The sequence below is a fragment of the Silurus aristotelis genome (genome assembly GCF_946808225.1).
Source record: "Silurus aristotelis genome assembly, chromosome: 8".
NCBI classification, from domain to species: domain Eukaryota; kingdom Metazoa; phylum Chordata; class Actinopteri; order Siluriformes; family Siluridae; genus Silurus; species Silurus aristotelis.
This window is the reverse complement of record NC_139581.1, coordinates 9,902,155-9,923,589: the sequence shown is the minus strand read 5'-3', so window position 1 is coordinate 9,923,589 and position 21,435 is coordinate 9,902,155. Positions and strand designations below refer to the sequence as shown.

The window sequence follows — 21,435 nt, the reverse complement described above, 5'->3', positions numbered from 1 at the left end:
AAGATTTTTACATTACATTGTCATTTTGGTGGCAAATTGTTTGTTTGTGTGATTATTTAGACATGCTGTCTTCATGATGCTTAACATCAAATTGTACATTTTCATTGTTTAACATTATTACCCTTGTAGCAACATTGCAAAAGTTAAGAACTGTAGACATGAAATATGCAGTGTCTTGGCTGATCAGTTACTGTAAAGGGTGAAAAGAAATCTAAATGTTTTAAAAATACTTTTCCTTAAAAGTCCACATACCTAAGGCATAGTGTCTAAGCTGACATTGGAGAATTGATGGGTTTTGCTCTTTGCAGTTATTTGCTACTTTCAGCAGTTCGATAGTATGTACACCTCAAACAAATGAGACGAGCAGTAAGGGAATGGTTCTAAACTCTTTTCCAATGAATTGAAACTTATCAGTTGGTTTCTTTTTCCATGTAGATGTGTGTGCATTTTTTTTGGTTTTTAGACATTGGATGTAAGTGAATGGTTTTTCCAAGACAAAATCAAAGAAAAGACACACACAAGGGGAAATAGGTACCATGACTTCCCTGGTCAGTACTGTACCATCAAGGGTATAATTTCGTCAGAAAGGTGCATGTAGTGCAGCTTTAAACCTACTGTATTATTGATGTACATTAAATATATTAGCGTTAAGCTACATCCACATCATTAAGACTGGCCTACATTTTAAAGGAACAGTGTTTTATCATTAATGGTGCCACCCCAGGGATGAGGGAAAGTACAGTTTTGATTACATTTACTGTTTTATGAGTTTACAGATGTACAGTGTCCCAATAATACAAATATAATCTGAATAATAATACATTTGTGCCTAAATTATATATATATATATATATATATATATATATATATATATATATATATATATATATATATATATATATATATATATATATATATATATATATATATTTAAAACTGTGCTGTACAGTATGTCAATTGGCTGTAAATCGTGTTAAAGGGAGTGTAAAGAGGACTGTGGAGGGCAGAAGGGGCGCTCCGGGGTTTGGCGGCGCGGGGCTTGGAGCCAATGAGAAGGCGCAGCAGCGGCGCGGCTTTGACGGGAGGCCGAGAACTCGCGGACCTGGTCGGCGAAATCTGTGCGAAGGAGAACGTGGGAGATAACGCGCATTTTCCCTGATTCAACTTGTAAATAGATGACGGATAGATCATTTATAGAGGTAAGTGCGACGTTTCCGCATTTATCGGCCAGTTTGGAAAGTATAATAGCGACGCGTAAAAGCTCCAGCGACGACCATGAGCACATCTGCGCGCATCAGGAACGTAAACGTTACTGCTTTCAGTCGGTGCTCCAGTTCATTCAAAAACTGATACCTTGATTACTTAAAGTACTACTTTATCCTACCTGCTGCGTGTACCTGTTGTATGAAACGAATCGGATTAGAGAGATTAGATATTTATTTATTTTTTAAGGCGCTGGCGCGGAGAGACGCTTCGTCTTTGGATAGCTGAACGACAGATTACACGCTTCTGTGCGTCTTAGTGAATGGAGCATTTGAAAAGCGGACCTTCTCTGCGGGTTCGAGCACTTCATTCATGCTTTTTTTTTCTCTTCTTCCCTCCCTCTCCACTAAAGCAGCTCCAAGCCATCCTCTCAGAGCAGTTCAGGCGCTGATCGGACGGCGCACTGAACGCACAGCTACAGATAAACATCTCCCAGAGTCAGCGTCCAAATCTGCTGCAGCATGGACACACTTTACGACCAGCGCGTACCTTTCATTAATGCACATGTAAGTACTGTAGGCTGCAAGTTTGCATGTTGGCTGGTCTGTATCACAGATTCACACTAAAGCTATTCATATGATCACATTTTTTTTTTTACATATGAGGGAATAGTGATCTTTAAAATGAATATATTTTAATACAAACAAACAAAAAATAAACTTTTACTGCAACCCAAATGAAGCTACAGTCATAGCACTCTGACTCATCTGGTATAAACGGATTTGTTTGTCTGTTCCTCAAATCCACAGGGAAAGGCATGCAGTAACAGACTGGCAAAAGACAAGAAAAGGAAATTCATTAACTCTGACCTGGCTTTGGACAGTGAGGGTAAGCGCAGAACATGTGGGGTGTGTGAAGGGGGGGGGGGGTACTGGGTGGCTGAAAGAGGCAATCTTCATTTCACGGCTTCTTAACATTTCACAAAATGCAATTTGCTTGTTTCCACCTGCACTCTGTGCTGAACAATCTCAATTACAAACCACATGCTTCTAAAGAAGCTCCACAACATGATTCTCCAGCACTCAGATCCTCTGTGCTGATCTGGTTGGTTAAACTATGAAGTCTGGTGTGAAACAAGCAAAGATTGGTACTGTGTTCCTATTTGTTTTTTTTTTCTGATTGTGTGCATGTCCTTTGTCGCAGAGCTTTTCCAAGATCTCAGCCAACTTCAGGAGACCTGGCTGGCAGAAGGTACGCATAGTGAGTTTAGTGTGTATGTGTGTTTGTCTGTTTTGTGTTAAAAGCTTGGCCTTGTTGAAGTTATCTATAGTTGGATGATCAACAAGCGCTCTTATCTTCAAAACAGAGAAAGAGAAAAAAGAGAGAGAGAGGGATACGGTGGGGGAGGGGAAAGCAATATGCCTCAAGTTACAATGCCTAATATGCAGTCCAATTAATGCGTGTGTGGTGAAGGCACCTCATGTGTCATGCATACATTAAAGAGGCAGAGGAGTCTAGAGGGAGACCGAGGAGCTTCTACTGCGAGTGTCATCACAAATTACCAGGAGAACTTGCGATCGCACTCACTCTCTTCTCCCCCGCTTTTGGCAAACGCTAAGGCAGCCGAGCCACCACCACCACCACCACCACCACCACCACCACCTCTCTCCCTCTCTCTTTCTTTCTCTCTCTCACACATGCACACACACTCTCTGCTTCTGTCATTCTCTCACCATCAACCTCTTATAGTTTCTATATATGAAACCTTCTAAAGAACTACAGCTGTCAGTGCTGCATGCTAAGTATTTTTTCACTTTCTGGACAAATGGACAACTTTTGAGAATGCTCAGAAGGGTTGCAGTCTGAGCAGCAGCATCTGCAAGTTCTTTTTTTTACATTTTTGAATTGATAGATTTTTTTTCTGATGGAAAGACATGGTTGTTATGGTGTAACGGGATGCTTCAGGACTTGAGCGCCAGCGTCTTGTTTCCTTCTTGCTTGCAGCACCGGCCTTTAGGTTAGTGGTTGTATGTTTTGTCCTGTGATATTTTAGGCAATATTTGTTTGTTCGAAACGCTTTAGAATGTTTAAAAAAAATTGTGAAATGCATAACTCTTTGCCTAGGCAACTGTAGTAGTAAAGTACTGATTGCAGGTAACTTAAAAACTAATTCTTTTAGTCAGGGAATATAAATCATATAACACTTTCTCTGATTGTGTTGTTTTTTTTTTGTAGTGAAAACCATAATAATATGAGCATAAAATTGTTTAACACATTATTCTGGACCAAAAAAAGTTAGCTGGCTGGTTAAGATAATTCATTACTACAATTTTAATTGAATATTATTATTTTAAAAATATTTTTCAAATCTTTATTTGTAAGAATGCGGTAATTTATTAATTTTATTTTTATTTCGATTCATATTAACAGATTTTAGGGTTTTTAAACAATGTCATCTATAATACTATTTTATTGTAGCACTGCGTTTGATATTTTGGAGAAGTTTATAATAAATTAATATGCATAAGAACTTGCAAAAATTGTAGCTTGGGCTTAATATCTTTTCAAGCAGTTTGACCCAAAAGGTCGAGCTCATATTTAATGTGCATATTTTTAAATAAACAAAATAGACTGTCACATTAGAATTATGCAAAGTGGTTTTGTAAAACTAAGTCCAGTGCTTTGCATTAGGGACATATTTCCACAATCTATCTTTGTTGCTTATGGTCTTTGCTGTACATGAAATTAGCAATTAACTTAATGTTCAAGTTTGTTTTTATAATTTTACTTGTAGCCATATTGGCATGGTGAAATATAATTGGACATTGAATAATTAAGTCATGACATTCAGGAAAAAAATAAATTATAAATGTTTATTATGAACCTTTTTATTAACTCAGTGAATCACAGTAATAGACTTTACATTTATTGCATGCGTCACAAATGTTCAATGTTATAAAATGTGTATGAAGACATTATCATTACCACCAAACGAACTAAAGGTTTCAGGCACACACATACTGTAGGTGTGAAAGAATCTCAATATTTGATAACCTTAGACCATCGTCATGTATTCTTTAGCACGTTTAAAAATCCTCGCGGTACTGCCAAAGAATCTTCGCATGAGTAGCCCGCTTAGGAACAGATTTGAGGATACTTTACTTTTCCTTAGTGCCAGTGTGATTATAGCGATTCCACCTCAGGGCCTTTAAAAGAATAAGACACCATTTAAATATTTTAGTGTCTCAGGAAGGAAGAAGGGGATTTAAAAAAGGAGAAGAAAAAAAAGAAAGAGCTGTCCACTGCTTTAGATATTATAATGACAAACCCAATTCACTTTGTCTTACATCAGTCAGCCATAGTGGCCAGAGGTTGTAGGCAAATTGTAGATAGATTTAATAGACGACTTCCTGTCCATTAAAACGAAAAACGAAGAACTACTGGAATCATTTTAGAGATTTATCGTCTCAGGTAATTGGAAAGAAGAGGAAGATATATGAGAGACAGACTATATTTCCGGCAAGAGAGAAAAAAGAGGTGATTGGGTGGTCATTTGACATACGTGTGTCACTTTTACCAAGGCAGCTATCTGCAAGTCTTCTTAAGAAAAATAGATGCCTTTTTAAAAAGATATTTTTATATCGAGGTCAGACAGAAAAGCATCTTTTGGAACAGTATTGATAATTATAAATAACTGATCATTATCATTATCAAGACAAGACTATATCAAAAAAGGTAGACTATTGTTCATTGTCACTTTAGTGTAAATTGTAAAGAAGAGTTGTAATAGCATGTATGTACTATTATATATCTGTGTGTAATGATCAATTCACCAGAGGCCTGCATTTTCACTGTGTGCATCTTTTTTCTTTTTTTTTTTTTCTTTCTTCCCTGTGAATGACGGCAGTGCTCCAACTCCCAGGCTGTCCTCAGTAGTGCTGCCTGGATCAGCTGTCTCATTCACAGGCTCTCTCATTCACCCTGCTGAGTCCTGCAACTTTCCTCCCTCTCCGTCTCTTCATCTCCCTCTCATTTGTGTTAACCTATACTCCATCTTCTGTGCCTCATTTCTTTCTTCCTTCATTTGTAGTTGATAAACGGTAGACCTGACCGTTATCAGCTGTTTTTACTTTGTCAATTTGGGCCGATCTGTCAGACGGGTGGCGATTTGTTAACGCCGATGTTGCTGTGCATATATGAAGTGGTGTTTAAGCTTTTAAACACCTTTATAACCACACAGGCTTGGACCATAAAGATAAGTCACTTGTCAACTGCTTTGCATACAGTGGGTGTTAGAAAGGAAATTGGTAGAAAATGCAAAAAAAAAAAAGTAACTTATTGCCCTCATTAAACCAATTAAAAGTGCAGTGTATTTGTATATTTATATTTGTGTGCCCTGACATGTTAGTGTTGGTGTGAAAATGGAAATCCATATTTGTCACTTCAAAATGAACGTGCTAATAGCCTGGCGTTCAGAGGTCTCATTCTGCTTTTTGCCTCGCTGGCTTTTACGCCAGATCGAACTTGTGGGAAACAGACACGCACTCAAAGTGTAAAATGCGTGGAACATAAACACGAACAAGCGTAACTGGAGCCTGTACTAAAGGATTCATTATTTTAGCATTAGGCAGCAGTGAAGTAGAGATGCTTGGTTTGGAGGAAAGCCGACGCGGCAGGTACAGGTGCATTCACCAGTGGGGACGTGTCCCAATTAGACGGTGTGAACAATGGGTGTTTTTTTGGGTGCATAGCTGTCCCTGAGTCTTGCCTCGAAGAAAAATAAAAACACTCATCACTGCAGAGAGGAGAAACCATGGCAGATATATTATCAATGAGAAATTTTACATTTTGGAGCATTCTAAGCACCAAAATACTTGTATTTCTTTGGTGATTTAATTCTCACTGACAGAACTGCATCTTAAAAAATGACTGACAGAGATTTAGCTTGTGTTTCACACGCAGAACCCTGTTCTGTCCAGCAAATTAAGTCTAAATTAGATTATTGACATAATTAGAGGATATGTCTCCTTTGTTATAAATGAATAAAATGTCCTCATGCGTAGGATTACCATTTTTTTTATTCATTACTGTTTAAATCATTGGAGCTTAATAGGGGAAATGACTTTAAATACAGATTGTGTTAACTCTTCGAGTTAGCCACAGGCAAGGAGGAAAGAAACTAATTTGGTTCTTTTCTCCTCTTTTTTTTCCGTTCTTCTTCTTTTCTCTGTTCAGCTCAAGTTCCGGACAATGATGAGCAGTTTGTTCCTGACTTTCAGGCTGAAAACTGTAAGTGTAATATGTTTTCACTTAGCGTTTGTACTCTTCCTTTGTACTATTACTTTCTACTATATTATATATTATAAATGTTACATAATGTAACATTTACCAGTAAAATTCTCAATAAATACTTTACTATTCGCTTATTAAAAAAACACAGCATAAGCATTCTGAATGAGGTTTTTAATATTTCTGATCAGTTTATTGCCATGTAAGTAGATGTTAGCCTGAGTTTGTGTAGATTGTGTCATGTGTGTAGATCCGGTATTACTTTAAATGGCCATAGGAAGTAGACTTGGCTCGGGGCGATCAGTGGATTCAGTGCCAGTGTCGGAAGTGGCATGGACTGAGTATGGCACAGTAGGGTATGAGGCCAGCTTATGTCTTAAAGAGAAGCCAAAACACACCACCGCACTGAGGATGAAAAAAAAGAGGGCTTTGTCTTGTAAGGGAAGTTCACCAAGCAGCGCACAATACAGTTGCTTATGAGAATACTGTAGTCAGCTTTATATGTTCACATAATGAGATAAATCAGGATTTCTTGGCTGTATGTTTGGGGGTAACGCATGAAACAGTTAAGGGAGTTAAGAGAGATTACAATAATAGCCTTTATAATAGCCAGGCATTTATCATGTGACCTCACTTCAGAACAAAACCTTGCTTCACTTAATATCATTCAACACAATGAAGGATACTGTCCATTTGAGTGATACTGAATCAGCTGGTGGTTTGTGTACCGGATGAAATGTATTTTTAAATACACATCCACTTTGCGTCCCTGTGCACTGTAGTGCAGTGTCATTGAGCTGGCTCAGTGCTGTTAGCTGGCATTTGTGGATACAGGCTAGGGAAGAGCAGGGCAGGATAGGAGGGACGGGCAGATGGTGGGAGGGCGAGGGCGCGGTTGTGGCGCTCCTGAACAGGCAGCCTAGCATGCAGCCCTCCCATATGTGTCCACGCTGGCACGGCCCCTCTCGCTTACCTTCCCTCAGCACACAGCCACACAAAGCACAGTGCTATTTAAAGGCTACAAAATGTATCTCTGAGTAAACTAGAAGGATAAAGACACAAAAACAAAATTTTCTGCAAAAAAAAAAAATTTAAATACACCTACACTGTAAAATCTTTAATAAGAAAAGTAAAATTTATATTTAGTGCATTCAGGAATGTTCACAAATATAGGTTAAAAAAACTATAATAGAATCTTATATGAATACATATTTTATGAAAATATCTTTAGATTGAGTTTTTTTTTTTTTTAATTAATCAGTATTTTATTAGGAATACCGTCCTTAATCATCAGTGAAAGAAAAGCGTCAGACATACTAATAAATTTATCTGAATATTCTGTTTTTACGTAGGGAGATCAAACAGTACCAATAAATCATTTATCTTTTTTTTTTATATATATTTACCAGAAACCAACAATTATGATGAGGACTATGAAAATATCTATTATTATTATTATTATTATTATTATTATTATTATTATTATTATTATTATTTTTATTATTATAGTTGTCATCATCATGTTATACAGTACATGGTGACTTTATTTTGTATTCCACAACGATGGATAATGTGTAAAGGTGAATGGAAAATATGTCTGTCTTTATAGTTCTTTAAACTATCAGCCCCGTTTTGAGGAAATGAATAATAACAGCAAATGCCACAGACAAATCCTTCATAATGTCGTCCATTAAGAGAAATCAATGTGTCTGTAATTGCTGCAATCTTGAAAGAGTCGCACGCATGATGTCCCCCCGCAGAAAATAGGGTTTAGCTTCGCTGAAAAGCAAATACATTTTGTATTGATTCATATACTTTTGTTCCTCAGACTAAAATCTATAATGATGTATTTTGCTGTACTTTAAGTAGTTCTTGTTTTGGCCCACAGAAAATAATCTGTATATATTGTTGTAGTGAAAACAGTAGTTTTGTATCTTTTTTATTCTTTTGCTGTAGTAATAAAATGATTAATACTTTGATGTAATAAAATTGCAGTAAGTTATACACCTGCTTTTACTGATCATGAACAATAAAATTCAAGTTTATTTTCCAATGTAATGTTTTATTAATATTTAATTGTGTTAAGACTGTTACACAATACTTTGTTTGCTTAGTAAAAAAAATAAAATAATAAAAATAAAGAAAACAATATAAATAGCTAGTGAAATTGAATCCTTGTGGCTGGTCACGTCAGAATCCATCATCATCAGCTATAATAATGCATCTCCACCCTCATTACACCCTCATAATTACGGCGATGGAGCCACTGCTTAACGAGTGTTACTCTGTTCGAAATTGTCAGAGGTCTTTATCTTGTGTCTTTTTAACCTCCGATCAATGATCGTAAAAGGTCAATTCTCTCAGGGGGTTGGTTATTAGTCTTCATGATTTTCCACTATGGTGAGAACAGCTGCTGAAGGAGGTTTTTGAATAGGCTCTCCAACCTTTTTTATCCATTACACGATTTGAGGGATAGATGGAAAGTGGAAAGCGGAATGGATAGACAGTTGTCCAGGTGGTTTGATAACTGTTGAAAATGAATATTTTCCAGGTGTAGCCTAATCCATCCTTGGTGAGTGGCAGCAGCAGAGCCACATTACCTCTCAATGCTGTACAGACTGACTAAGAGCTGCTTCGCTAGGCTAACTGACTTAGTGTTGATTCTTTCTCAGGACAGGAGATTCATCAGCAGTCGTTCAGCTCTTAACAGCCCTTTAAGGCAAGAGAAATGGGAATAGTGTAGGAAGGCGATGGGGGAGAGAGTGTGAGATAGAGAGAGAGAGAGAGAGAGAGAGAGAGAGAGAGAGAGAGAGAGAGAGAGAGAGAGAGAGAGAGAGAGAGAGAGAGAGAGAGAGAGATCTGCATACAGCTAAAAGAGTCTGCGTTTTCACCAGGTCACATCCACACCAGGTTATGTCATGTCTCTTAGTCACAGTGAAATAAATTTTATTATTTTTCATCTTGGGTTAACTTTTTGTTTCACTACATTTGCCTAACCCCCTTTTTTTTCAGTGTATTTCAGCACCGTATTGGTAGTTGAAGCTCTTTTATCGGTAAATCTTTTATTTCTTTAATCATTTTCATTGCTTTATTCTCTTTTTTTTCACTACACAGTGGCATTCCATGGGCTGCAGTTGAGGATAAAGCGTGAGCCCCACAGCCCCTGCGCTAATCTGGGATCAGCCTGTAGTCAGGAGAGACCCTTCAAGCTCCACTATGGAGAGAAATGCATGTACAATATCAGGTATTGTCAATTACAAACACGCATGCACAAATATAGGACTGTGATGTCTATTTTTACTTTTCTGAGAAAAATATAGGTATGGACAAGGAAATTACAATGAAAACCATAAGCATAATTATACACTGGTATGCATCATATGTATTACTACCCACACTTTCTACAATTCTATTAAAAAGTATTTTATCTTTATATCATTGTAGTAATGGTATAATTGCTAATGTGGTAAAGCCAGACAGAATTTTTAAACACCCCATTATACTTACATTATGTAATTGCAATATTAAACAACTTCAAATCTTCTATTCTTCTTTCCCTGTTTATTCCTGCTGGTTTTTCTCACTGTGGTTAATTTTTTCCTGATTAATTTCTTCAGCAGCCATAGAAACTCACAGTCCAAGTCTGCATGGTCTCGTTCAAACCTAATGTGATTCACGTTTGTGTATGTGTGTGCACGTAGCATAACATAGTCGTTTGCAGTGTGTTGCCTGTCGCAAATTTGTTTCCACAGTGCATGGATACAGTCATATGTTGTTCAAATCGGAGGTACTTGCTCTTCAAGTTTCCAGAGTGAAGCTATGTTTTCAAGAAGTAGTGGTGTAATATTCATAATTTGCTCCAGCCATGCTCTGCTCCCGAATCCCCATCACAAATTTTCCATTCAAAAGAAATTGTGCTTTGTGAAACAAAACAGCAGGTGCATCTAAAACCAAAAGGGCAAAAAATGTGCAATTACTATATCATAATACTTGTACCTAATTTTCTCTCTACTTGGACAACCATCCACACGAAACACGGTTGCCTGGTTACAGTCATCTTTCCATTGACTCGATGACACACTCATGACATTCCATGTTGTAAAGGGTGTAAATGGGACTCAAACGACTAGCTTGATGACACCTGAGCTAAACTAGCGAGCTCATTGCGAACAACGTTCTCTTTAGAGCTGAAGAATGAGACGGTAGAAATGTGCGCATTTTGTTTAAATGAGTCTGAATGGCACGTAATTGCATTTGCAAAAGTCAAAGTTGAAGTGTTGATGTCAGCTGCAGATTTCGTGTGCAAGGTAGCTAAACAAAGTTCTCCAGCTAATGTACACAATTACATATATTTCCATCAGTTTATCCTAATAGAGCTTCTTTTCTTCAAACCGTCGAAACTGATCTTCTCTCGCTTGGTGATGATTGCAGTGCCTACGAGCAAAAGCATGCAGCAGGAATGAAGGGCTCCAGTCCTGCAAATACACCTTGCAGCACACCAGTGTCCCCTCATCAGCACCATGTGTCTCCCAGTGCCGGCCTCACCCCCAAACCAGACAGAACATACCCTCACCTCAATGGCCCACAGCCCCTCCCAGACACTACCTACAACATTGACCACAGGTATTTATGCAAATACTGAGCCAAAACAAGCTGTTCTATTATACATATTAGTCTATATATACATAAAGCTACTACATCAAGCAGTTTCTTATCTCAGGATTTCAAGATTAGACAGTTTTTTTTTATAAAAATAGACCACAGAAAGCAGACAAAAAATCTTCAAACAATTCCTTAGGCAAGTTATCACTTATTGCTAAAGATTTTAAAACAATTATCAGTTCCAGAGACTGGAGCCACTCGTGTCTTTTGTTATACTGTACAACTGTGATGTATCAAAGATGACTGTAATTCATATGATAATTAATATTATAACAAGTGAACAAAGAAAACCCAAATTAACTATAGTATCGTTTAAAGTCAAAGCAGGTGAGTTTTATTCTTGCTGTTTCAAGATAAAAGAGGCAGAAAGATGATTGTGAAATATACAGTATAAGTCACAGGACTTTGAATGCTAACCAGACAGGACAACACAACAGATTTTAGTGAGAATATTTGATAAAAACAGCCATTTTAGTTAATGTTCTAAATAATAACATTAAATAGTGTGAATTATGTTTGTTCCATAAAAGAGTGATGTGTAACCTAAAAATAAAATGCACTTTCACTCTGAAACATTCATTTAAGACTAACAACCTATTTATTAATGTAAAATAAACTACATATACATTCTAAATAGATTTGTGTTTCAGATTTGGTATTTGTTATTCGGAAATTTTAAATTGACCCGAATTATACTGTAAAGGTATAGCATATGAGCAGATTGTAAGGGTTAAAGAATGTTCAGTGGATAAAGGTACTATGCAAAACATAAAATAGCAGAAAGTATCATTAATTATTTAATTTCAATAAACTAGAAGAATAGAATAATACATTATTTTATTGCCAAAACTGAAATAGTATTTAATAAGGAGCTGTCTAGTAGCTAAATGGTTTTCTGCCCTGGAAATTGATCTGAAAGATCTCAGAATTATTGTTTTGGCTTTTTTGCTGATGCACTTTAGTGTCACTCGGAAAAGTCAGAGCATATGCTTTAAATTCACAGTTACATTCACGAAAAATAAATGAAAAGTAATTTTTTTTAATGAAAGGTCCAGTTTTCATCATGACTTTGCTGTTGAAATGACTTTCCTCAGGTTCCGGCGTCAGCTATCAGAGCCGTGTCACTCGTTCCCTTCACCGGCTCCAATGGGGCGAGACGGGCGTCCCTTGTACCACAGACAAATGTCTGAACCCAGCATTCCCTTTCAGTCCCAAGGGTTTAAGCAAGAATACTCGGATCCTCTGTTTGAGCATCCGCTCATAGTGGGAGCCCCCCTGCCTCAATCTTACCCCCCTTCTATGATGATAAAGCAAGAGCCACGAGATTTTACCTATGACTCAGGTGATTCACATAAACACAAAAAAGCACTTATTTATATATTATACGCTACGGAATGAGACATTGTCTGTAGACGTGCTAGATTCAAATTAAAGAAACCCTATATATAAGATATAATAATGTATTATAACTTTCATCCTCATTTCAACACTATAACTTTCAACTTTCATTTAATTTATAATCTTTGCTATTCGTTTTGGTCACATGTTTACCAAAATCCTTCTTGTCTTTAGTATTTTTGAATTAATTGAATTAATTATACATTCACAGATGTTTAGCATTTGGTTAGCGGGAACAGTCAGCCTAAATTTGCTAATAACCTCCCCTCAGCCGAGTATTAACCTCCCCACAAGTATGACAGGAAAGAGTCTGAGACTGTTCCGGTAAATGCTGTTTTTTTTTTTTTTTCTCTAAAGGCAGATCGTGGTTGTGTGAGGGATGGGGTGACTGATAGAATTAGTGCATTAGTAGAGAAAAGGGGCTCTGGTCTCATTTCCTGAGGGCCTGGCTGGAGCAGGGAGAGAGAGAAGGGCCCCTATAATCTCTCCCCCGGGGCCCTCAGGCTATTGGCTCAGCTCTGGCATGAATGAAGTGGCGTTTGCTGTTCATTCATAAAAAAAAAAAGAAAAAAACTCGAGGTACATTGGAGCAGCCTGTCAGGAAGGAATGTAGTGTCTGGCCCTCAGCTGCTTCCTGTCATGGTTATGGGAATCAGGACACATGCCCTAATCCCCTCTCCTGAGAAACAGACATGTCGCTTTGCATTTTGGGGAAGTAAACGTGGTTATTTCGGGAATTTATTATTCAATATTCGAAATATATAGATTATTCAAAATTATAATCACTTATACAAAAACAAATCTATATTATAACCTTATTACTTTTTTTACTTTGATGGTGAAAACGCCTATTTCTTGTCTTGTCAGTTAAAAGAATTTATTCCCATAAAAAAGCATGTTTGTTGTGTGCTGTCGAAAGGATGGGAGGGCAGTGGCTAATTTAATTAACAGTAATTTCCTCGACAGGGCCATTACTTGAATGAGGCCTTGAAAGATCTTTATAGTCTCAAATGAACAGGGTTAGCTGTTTTATTAAGCATTCACTTAGAAACTGCACCTTTGCTTTGATTAAATTACAGTTCAAGACAACAAAACAAATATATAGTGCTAAATGCTTGCAGGTTTTGTGATCACTTTTTATGTGCATATGCTGTGCGTCAATTTATAGTGCAGGAAATGTATTCTAAATCGATTTGTCTTATTTTTTCTTCTGTATGTTTTGCAGAAGTGCCTAGCTGCCACTCTGTTTACCTGAGACAAGAGAGTTATTTAGCTCATTCAAACAGAGCTGAAGGTATTGTTCAAAGCTTTAAATTATCATTCATTAAATCTTAAAGGAAAGTAGGCCCCTTTGTTTTTCAGCTGTGTTTTTGTGAATTCTGTACATAATAACGTCTTCTTGCTACAGGTTGCATGTTTGATAAAGGCACCAGGCATTTCTACGATGACACGTGCGTTGTACCAGAAAAGGCTGAAGGTTAGTTTTATTTTAGAGTGTAATCATCACTGTGGATATCACTGCCTAGTTTAATAAAGGATTCCAAGATGAATTTTTGCCATTTGAGAAAATTCTTATATGTAACTCAAATCTGTCTTTCATACACCATTTGATTTGTCTTTGTTCCTTTGTGTTATAATAGCATATATTTTATCTAAATATACATCAAACAGATACATATCTAATACAAATGCTGTGATCTCTTTATGCCCAACACCTGATATTAAAATAATTATTTCTTTAGTTTCCTTCTGCTTGGAAATTAGTAAATTAATGGTTTGTGATTAAACACACCCATGTAAACTAGTGGAACAGTGACATCAGGGTGCTTGTGTGTGGGTTCTCACAAAATGTGCATTGCCTTCATCAGCGAATAGATAGTTTTAATAATTTAATTTAAAACTAATTAAATTAAAAATCAGTGTCCAAAACAATTACAGCTGCTAGGATTCAGCTTTGCACAGGCACTGACATAAGTTTTAAGAAGTGAATTTGAATTATTTTCATGCCAAATGTTAAGGTCATGTAAAAATTCAACAGTGTATAATATAATGAACTTAAAAAAAAAAAAAAATTACGAAAATTTCCTCCTATTAAAAGAATAACCATTACAGGATGGGCTTGTTTATTTATTTATTTGTATGTTTATTATTTATTTTATTTGTTAATTTTAATAAATTATTAAATGCTTACTTTTTAACGATTAAATCATTCGTTTTATCAATATTAAATCAAAAGCAATAATGTATACTTAATTTAATATTTTCTAACAAAAATATTAATAAAATAAACATTTATTATTTGTATGTTTACCATTTACCTGTTTGCATGAAATGTTGTGATAAATATTGCAATATGGTACTTTTTTGATACTTAACAGCAAATATCATGTCACAACCGATGCAATTGGAGTTAAATAATGAGTTATGGAAAAAATGAATACCATGCAGTATATTTATTATTATTTACATGTAATGCCTGTCATTATCATTAGGGATCTTCTAAGTGAAGGATTATTTTCTGTAATATTACAGATAAATCTCTTATCTGTGACTAAACTCCAGTTTTCTTGTTAAAACGCATCAAAGCTTTTTTGCTATCCACTATAAAAACTTTCAAAAAGTGGCATTGTGTATTGTGACCTGTGAGAGTTTTTGTATTCTTAGGTAAAACACACTGTGGAGAACTTGATGTGATCAGCTGTTTCATGACTGCAGGGGACATCAAACAGGAGGCAGGGCTTTACCGTGAGGGTCCCACCTATCAGAGGCGCGGTTCACTGCAGCTCTGGCAGTTCCTAGTAGCCCTGCTTGATGACCCCTCCAACTCCCACTTCATTGCGTGGACAGGCCGAGGAATGGAGTTCAAACTCATTGAACCTGAGGAGGTACTGGTTCCAAAGATGTCATATAAATTTTGAATGTGCTTCTGGGTTCTATTAAGAATTATTATGATTATTATGACAATTTCCTTGACATGTTTTTATAATCTTGCTTTGCTGGCAGCAAATCTTATTGGCCATCACCATTTCAAGATTAAAGATAAAGTTTAGAAACAGGTTTGATTATGTTTACCATAAACTCATAATATAAATTACATAATTTTAATATAAGTAAAGTATATTCAATATGATGTATATGTAATTTCAAGGATTAAAATGTGTTTTCCAAACATGTTTTATTATAGATTATAAAAAAAATTATAAAATGCTTTTCAGTTGAATAATTAAATAGTAAACCAGCAAGGATTGTAAGGGATTAAAAATCCCATTGTATATTATCTTTAACTATCATTGGCCACAATTAGCATCATAAACAACATTTACATTACATCATGTGAATGTTGAATATATTGCTCATTTATTTGACTGCACTTATTTCACAGAATCACGCTTAGATTAAATAGACATACATATTCATGCTGGGGGAAGTAATGCTTTATTAGGATTAAAAGATAAAGAACTATTCCTTTCAATAAAATACAAAAAAAAGCTTTGTTCTGTTTGTGTAGTAATATATCATTTTTCAGTATGCATTATTATTCAGAAAAAAATAACCTAAAAATAAAATGCTGCATTAAATGATGTCTAAACTCGAATGACATTTCAATGAGATTAGTATTAGATAAAGATGATTTTAAATCCAGTTTCCCAGCACTAATATACTCTGAATTGCTTAATTACTTGATTACTTCATCCAAATTTAAGACGAAACTTAATCTGCCAAATCAAGTTTTCACTCCATCTTCAAACCACCATTTTAAATGTTCAGTTTGAGCTCAAGACCATGTTTTGATGGCCCGTTAAAGGCCAGGCCTTGTGTAATAGAGATTTAAAAGTAGATAGACTTTCATGATCATCCAAACAAAACACGCAGCAGAAAGCTGACTGCTAAATATTTCGAAAGTAAAAGCCATGTTGACTGGCTGAGGTTTTTTAAGGAGACTAACAGTGCTGCATTTGTGAGCTGCATCCAGCTCTGGCTTGTGTATGAGTGTGTGTAGGAAGCTGGCACTGGCCCATTGGGCAGCTGTACGGGACAGGGGGCCAATTCATGCCATCAGGTGACCCAGGGCTGCAGGGTTTGACCAGGCAGGTGGACGACGTGAATGAAAAAAGGCCGACTGTGGCAGGTTCAGGGAGAATAGAGGGAGGAAGATTTGAAAAAGAAGCAGGGGGCATACGGACAGGTGCCATAACATCTGCCATGCTTCACTCATCCTAATGAGCACATCTCAAAATGATACATACAGCATGTCCACCTGAAGGAGTTTCAGAGACTAAAATAATAAGTGTCGTGTATAATTAGAGACCATTCCGTGATAAAGAGCGATTGCGCTTGAGAATTAATGAATTCTTCTTATGTGCTTATGGCCATTTTTTATTCCGAAGGTGGCACGACGCTGGGGGATCCAAAAGAATCGCCCTGCCATGAACTACGACAAACTCAGCCGCTCGTTACGCTATTACTACGAGAAAGGGATCATGCAGAAGGTAAAGGATGTGACAAAGCTAATACATTATGAAAAAAATTATTAGGTTTAATGTAATATGTATTACCTTTTCTGCAAAAAATCTATTACAAAGTTGGTAAAATATGTTCACGTCCATGTTCAAGCAGCACCTTAAAAGTGAAACTGATCGCAGTGGACTTTGCTTTTTTTTCTGCTCTTTAGGTGGCAGGTGAGAGATATGTGTATAAGTTTGTGTGCGACCCCGAGGCCTTGTTCTCCATGGCCTTCCCTGACAATCAGCGGCCCGTCCTGAAGACCGACATGGAGAGGCAGATAAATGAGGAAGAAACCGTGCCTCTGTCGCACTACGACGAAAGCGTGGCATACGTTCAAGATGGAACCTACTGCAACCCACACCCTTACAGCGAAGGCTACGTCTACTGATCATGGAGCACAGACTTCTGCCACATTGGTCTCACCTTTGAAAATTTGTAAGAATTCATAAACTAGTATGAAAAGTTATGAGCGGTTTCATGTTTGGGGTGGAGTGGGGAGTTATCGCTCATAGTTTTTCTTACAATTCTATTCATATAAATTCCAACAACATCAAAATAGTAACTCTCTCATTAGAATTCTTATGAATTTTGTGTGAGATCAGGACTTCTCCGGATTCCTCTTTCTGTCGTCTCTGTCGTTCCCTGGGACAAAGAGTGCACTTTATGGACAGAGAAATGGGCAGCGTGTAAAACCTACTGTCCTAGTTACGGTAGCCGCTCCTTTGACGTTGTTTCTTTTTCAATAAGTGGGAGGGTGGGGTGGGTTGAGCATGCCAGATTCACACAGGACAAACTCTGGAAAAATTGACTCTTTCTGGAACTATGGTTCATCTATTTAGACAGGTTTCTAGTCTGGAGAATGTGGGTGAATAAATCTCAACCTCTTTTACTAAGATATCTTTAAATCATTTGTGGAGTGCTCATTTATTTTCATTACTCATCTACTTGGTGTCATGCTGAGTAGCAGCTAATAACTCAGTGTATTTGTATCAGAATTAAAGCCTATCAAACTCTCCACCGTGAAAACGAAACAAGCACACGTATCAGTGAGTCACAGTTCAATGTGTGAAAAAGATCACATAAAATGCACTTATCTGTTATTAGGAAAAAAGTGATGAACTACTACAATGGAGGAAGTACAAAATGTCTGTTATCTTTCTTTTTGGACAATCTGGTCCATCCATAGAGAAAATACATATACATTTACATAAAATAAACATTCCTGATGACTGATTGTATAAGATTTGGAAACTGGTTTTGACCCTGTGCTGTTGTCATTTTTTTTTTTCATTTTATTTCTTAGATTAAAAATATCTATATTTTATGATTTGGTATGCAAAATCCATCCATCCCAATCCATTATTTTAAGAAAAATATAGTTTCATGATATCACACATTTCTAGTCCAAATCTCTGGTAATTATTATGTACATTTAGATTTCCTGTAGGCAGTTTTTTTGTTTTAAGAATTCATAGACAAAGGTTGCAGATAAATGTTTCAATTCCCAACTCCTCCATAATCTCTGAACATATGAACATGTATATTCAGGTTGCAACACATCGATGCTGCTTTTTCATGTGATTGGATACATGTAGTTGTTCCATAACAGATGGCAGCTATGCCCTGCAGTACGCTCATTCATGTTTTTTGTCTTTTTTTACAAGAAAAAAAAATTAATAAATAAAATTCAGTGTTTATTGAATGTAAAAATATATTCAGCATTAAGGAGGAAATGGCAATAGCTACACTTCTGTAATAAAACCGTGTTGAAATACAAATGAGTCTTCAATCTAAAAAAACAACAACATTATTTTGAGTAATTTTGTATTTTTTAAGAATTTTTTTGCTTGCTGTTAAGCTGTTTCGTGTACAAATCATACACACACTCTCACATATAGGCCCTTAGAATAATTTAAGCTATACTGTGTGGGGTTTTTTTGCTTAGAGATCTGACAACACTGCATTATTTCAAAGACAGTCCACAGAAAATCAATATCTAAATGCAGCATAATCCACAATCAGTTTAAGGAAGCTTTTAGAACTAAGTAAACGTTTAGAAAGGATGGTTTTATGTGGACCTACAATTTGTAAATTCAGAGGTTCTGAATGGATTTTTTTGCCAAATATAACCAGTGTATAGGAACTTTCTGGAACTCCCAAGTAGATATTTCCAATAATGTGCAGCATGTCCACTGGTTAGCAAACATTTAATTTAAAGAACTATGGTATATGGTCCTATCAAAAGCTCCTGACAGCCTTACATTGAAAAACACAGTTGACAAAGCGGTGGTGTGTCCTACACCTCAGATCAAAACGGAGCTTTGCTTCTGCAGTTTGTTTAGTGGCTATCTGATCAAGACACATTGGTGGGATTATATTGAAAAAAAGAAATAATTAAGTAGAAGACTGGGTGAAGATTGGCTAATGAATAAGCAGTGATTCATTTCAACTGGGCCTGTGTACAGTTTTCTTTTTTAAAACATTATTTTAGGAAACAGTTAAAAGTCAAGAAAATGTGAGGATCATTTCAAGTTCTACAAAAAACAAGAAAGGTGCGATTACAAATCTACTCTTGTGTTAACAGACTTTTTGTAAATGGCACTAATTCTCAGGTTCAGGTGAAAAGGTGACAGATTCTTATGCGTTAAAATTTGTCAAATAGTGTTTCTTCTTCTTCTCCTTTAGAGCCTGGCGAAATCTTCTGTAAAAAAAAACAAAGAAATCTCCCTATTTTATTAAAGAAGCATCAACTATGGGGGAACTAGAGCCACAGACAGACATGCACATGTATTAGCACAAAGCTGCGGTCAAATTTGTCTGTTAAAATTGTCGTCACGGTTCTCAAGAGGACACAAATGATTGTGGTTCATTCAAATATCTCAGATTGAAATATCATGCAAAGCCTTCTCTGCCCTAAATTGTGTTCTGTTTTAGTTTGTGGACCTTTTGGAGTTATCAAGGGGAATTCCTAATAAAAGAAAGGTTTCATCAATGTATATTCACATGCGTCCTTATGTCTCCACTGTATTTAACAGAAATGTTACACATGGTGACAGATATAAAGACAAACATTTTTAACTAGTTTTTGAATAAATGATATTAATAAGAACAAACCTTGTTTATAACAGTAATCATTCTATAGTTCAGTTAATAAGACATTGCATCAGATGCATCACTAAAGATTCTTTAAGTTTATAAGTCTGTTGAAGCTGAAATGCTAAAAAATGATGAAGCAAATTATTGCATTAAACATATACTACTTATCTTTTCTAAGTCGTATTGAAAGCTTTTTTCTGAACTGATTAATCTTTCCTCTACTCTCTCACTCTTTCTCTGTACTCTTTTTGATCAGGTTTGCTTCCAAGGCCACAGAGTCAAATCCCTTACAAATGGTGTTTCCTTACCAAAATGGAAACACTGCTCTCTGGTCACTGTAATGCAATCGTGCCTATTTCATGTGAGCAATTAATTATTTTCCTGTGTTTATTGTAGTAAAATACTGAAAGGCTATACATTTTTAAAAAAATTTTGTTTGTACATCAGACATTGCAAAAACTCTATCAACAACAGAGTGCATAATCAATTCACCCAATCTCTTAAAATGTGTATTTAACAAACACTTTGACCATATGTTTCAGTGGGCTGACAGTAATTCTACCATTCTCCCCCATTCAACAGCAAGCAAACGCCTGCTCGCTCGGTCAGCTCCATTAGTAGAGTGGCTGGTGTTAAGCATTTAGCTCGGCACACGGTGTACCCATCCATCCACCTCTGTGTTTGCTGAGGCTTGCGTTGTCTCACTCTGCTTTATAGCATCCCATGTTTGCTCATAGGAAATGGTTTGTGTCCCAGTTGGCAGTGTTTGACAAGTAAAATGAAACCAAATGGGCCTTAGTGTAACCAAATGTTTTTGGGGTACCTCAACAAGTTTGAATGCACATAAGAAAAAAAGAGAGGGAAAAAAAGCACTTACTGCACATCAATAGCGAGGAATTGACAGGGTAAAAAAAAATGCATGAATCCTTTAGAGACTCATCCATAGTGCAAAGGTTATTATTTAGGCCAATTTAAGAAGCTTTGCTTTAACAATAAAATACAGAGATTGAAGTTTTTCATCTTAAAATCATCAACACTGTGTATTTTTTGTGTAACCTAATCATCTCCACTTCAGCTTTCACACCTATTCTAAACGTACAATACATTTTTTGTTGTTGTGAATGTACCACACGATCAAAGGTCTCGTGCTTTAATAAACGCAACGTTATTGAGTGAAGGCCTCCTCAGTGCATCCGTGCTTGCTCAAGCTTACATTTTGATCTCATATCGGATTTACGCACCAAGGCTTCGGTTGATAATTGCTCTCAGCAAGCCGATCAA

The 21,435-nt window shown here is 36.4% G+C and overlaps 1 protein-coding gene across 5 annotated transcripts; it reads left to right on the top strand.

Annotated features, from left to right (window-relative positions):
• Positions 1–1,001: 1,001 nt before the first annotated feature.
• On the top strand, positions 1,002–18,836 carry etv1 (ETS variant transcription factor 1). 5 transcript variants are annotated; one of them, XM_083548269.1, is made up of 13 exons: positions 1,002–1,199; positions 1,616–1,769; positions 2,013–2,091; positions 2,407–2,454; positions 6,439–6,492; positions 9,607–9,736; positions 10,924–11,115; positions 12,249–12,496; positions 13,778–13,846; positions 13,961–14,029; positions 15,268–15,437; positions 16,941–17,042; positions 17,225–18,836. In XM_083548269.1, the coding sequence occupies exons 2-13, from the start codon at positions 1,725–1,727 to the stop codon at positions 17,444–17,446; spliced, it is 1,428 nt and encodes a 475-aa protein (XP_083404395.1). In that variant the 5' UTR covers positions 1,002–1,199; positions 1,616–1,724; the 3' UTR covers positions 17,447–18,836. The 5 variants fall into 5 exon arrangements, with proteins under 5 accessions (XP_083404395.1, XP_083404393.1, XP_083404394.1 ...); XM_083548267.1 differs by having other exon boundaries at positions 15,217–15,437; XM_083548268.1 differs by having other exon boundaries at positions 1,056–1,199; positions 1,619–1,769; positions 15,217–15,437.
• Positions 18,837–21,435: the final 2,599 nt, after the last annotated feature.

Coding starts and splice junctions, on each gene's coding strand:
- etv1 (XM_083548267.1), top strand. CDS start 1,725: ATGGACACACTTTACGACCAGCGCGTACCTTTCATTAATGCACAT. Junction 6,493..9,606: donor TGACTTTCAGGCTGAAAACT/GTAAGTGTAATA, acceptor TTCACTACACAG/TGGCATTCCATGGGCTGCAG. Junction 17,043..17,224: donor AGAAAGGGATCATGCAGAAG/GTAAAGGATGTG, acceptor TCTGCTCTTTAG/GTGGCAGGTGAGAGATATGT.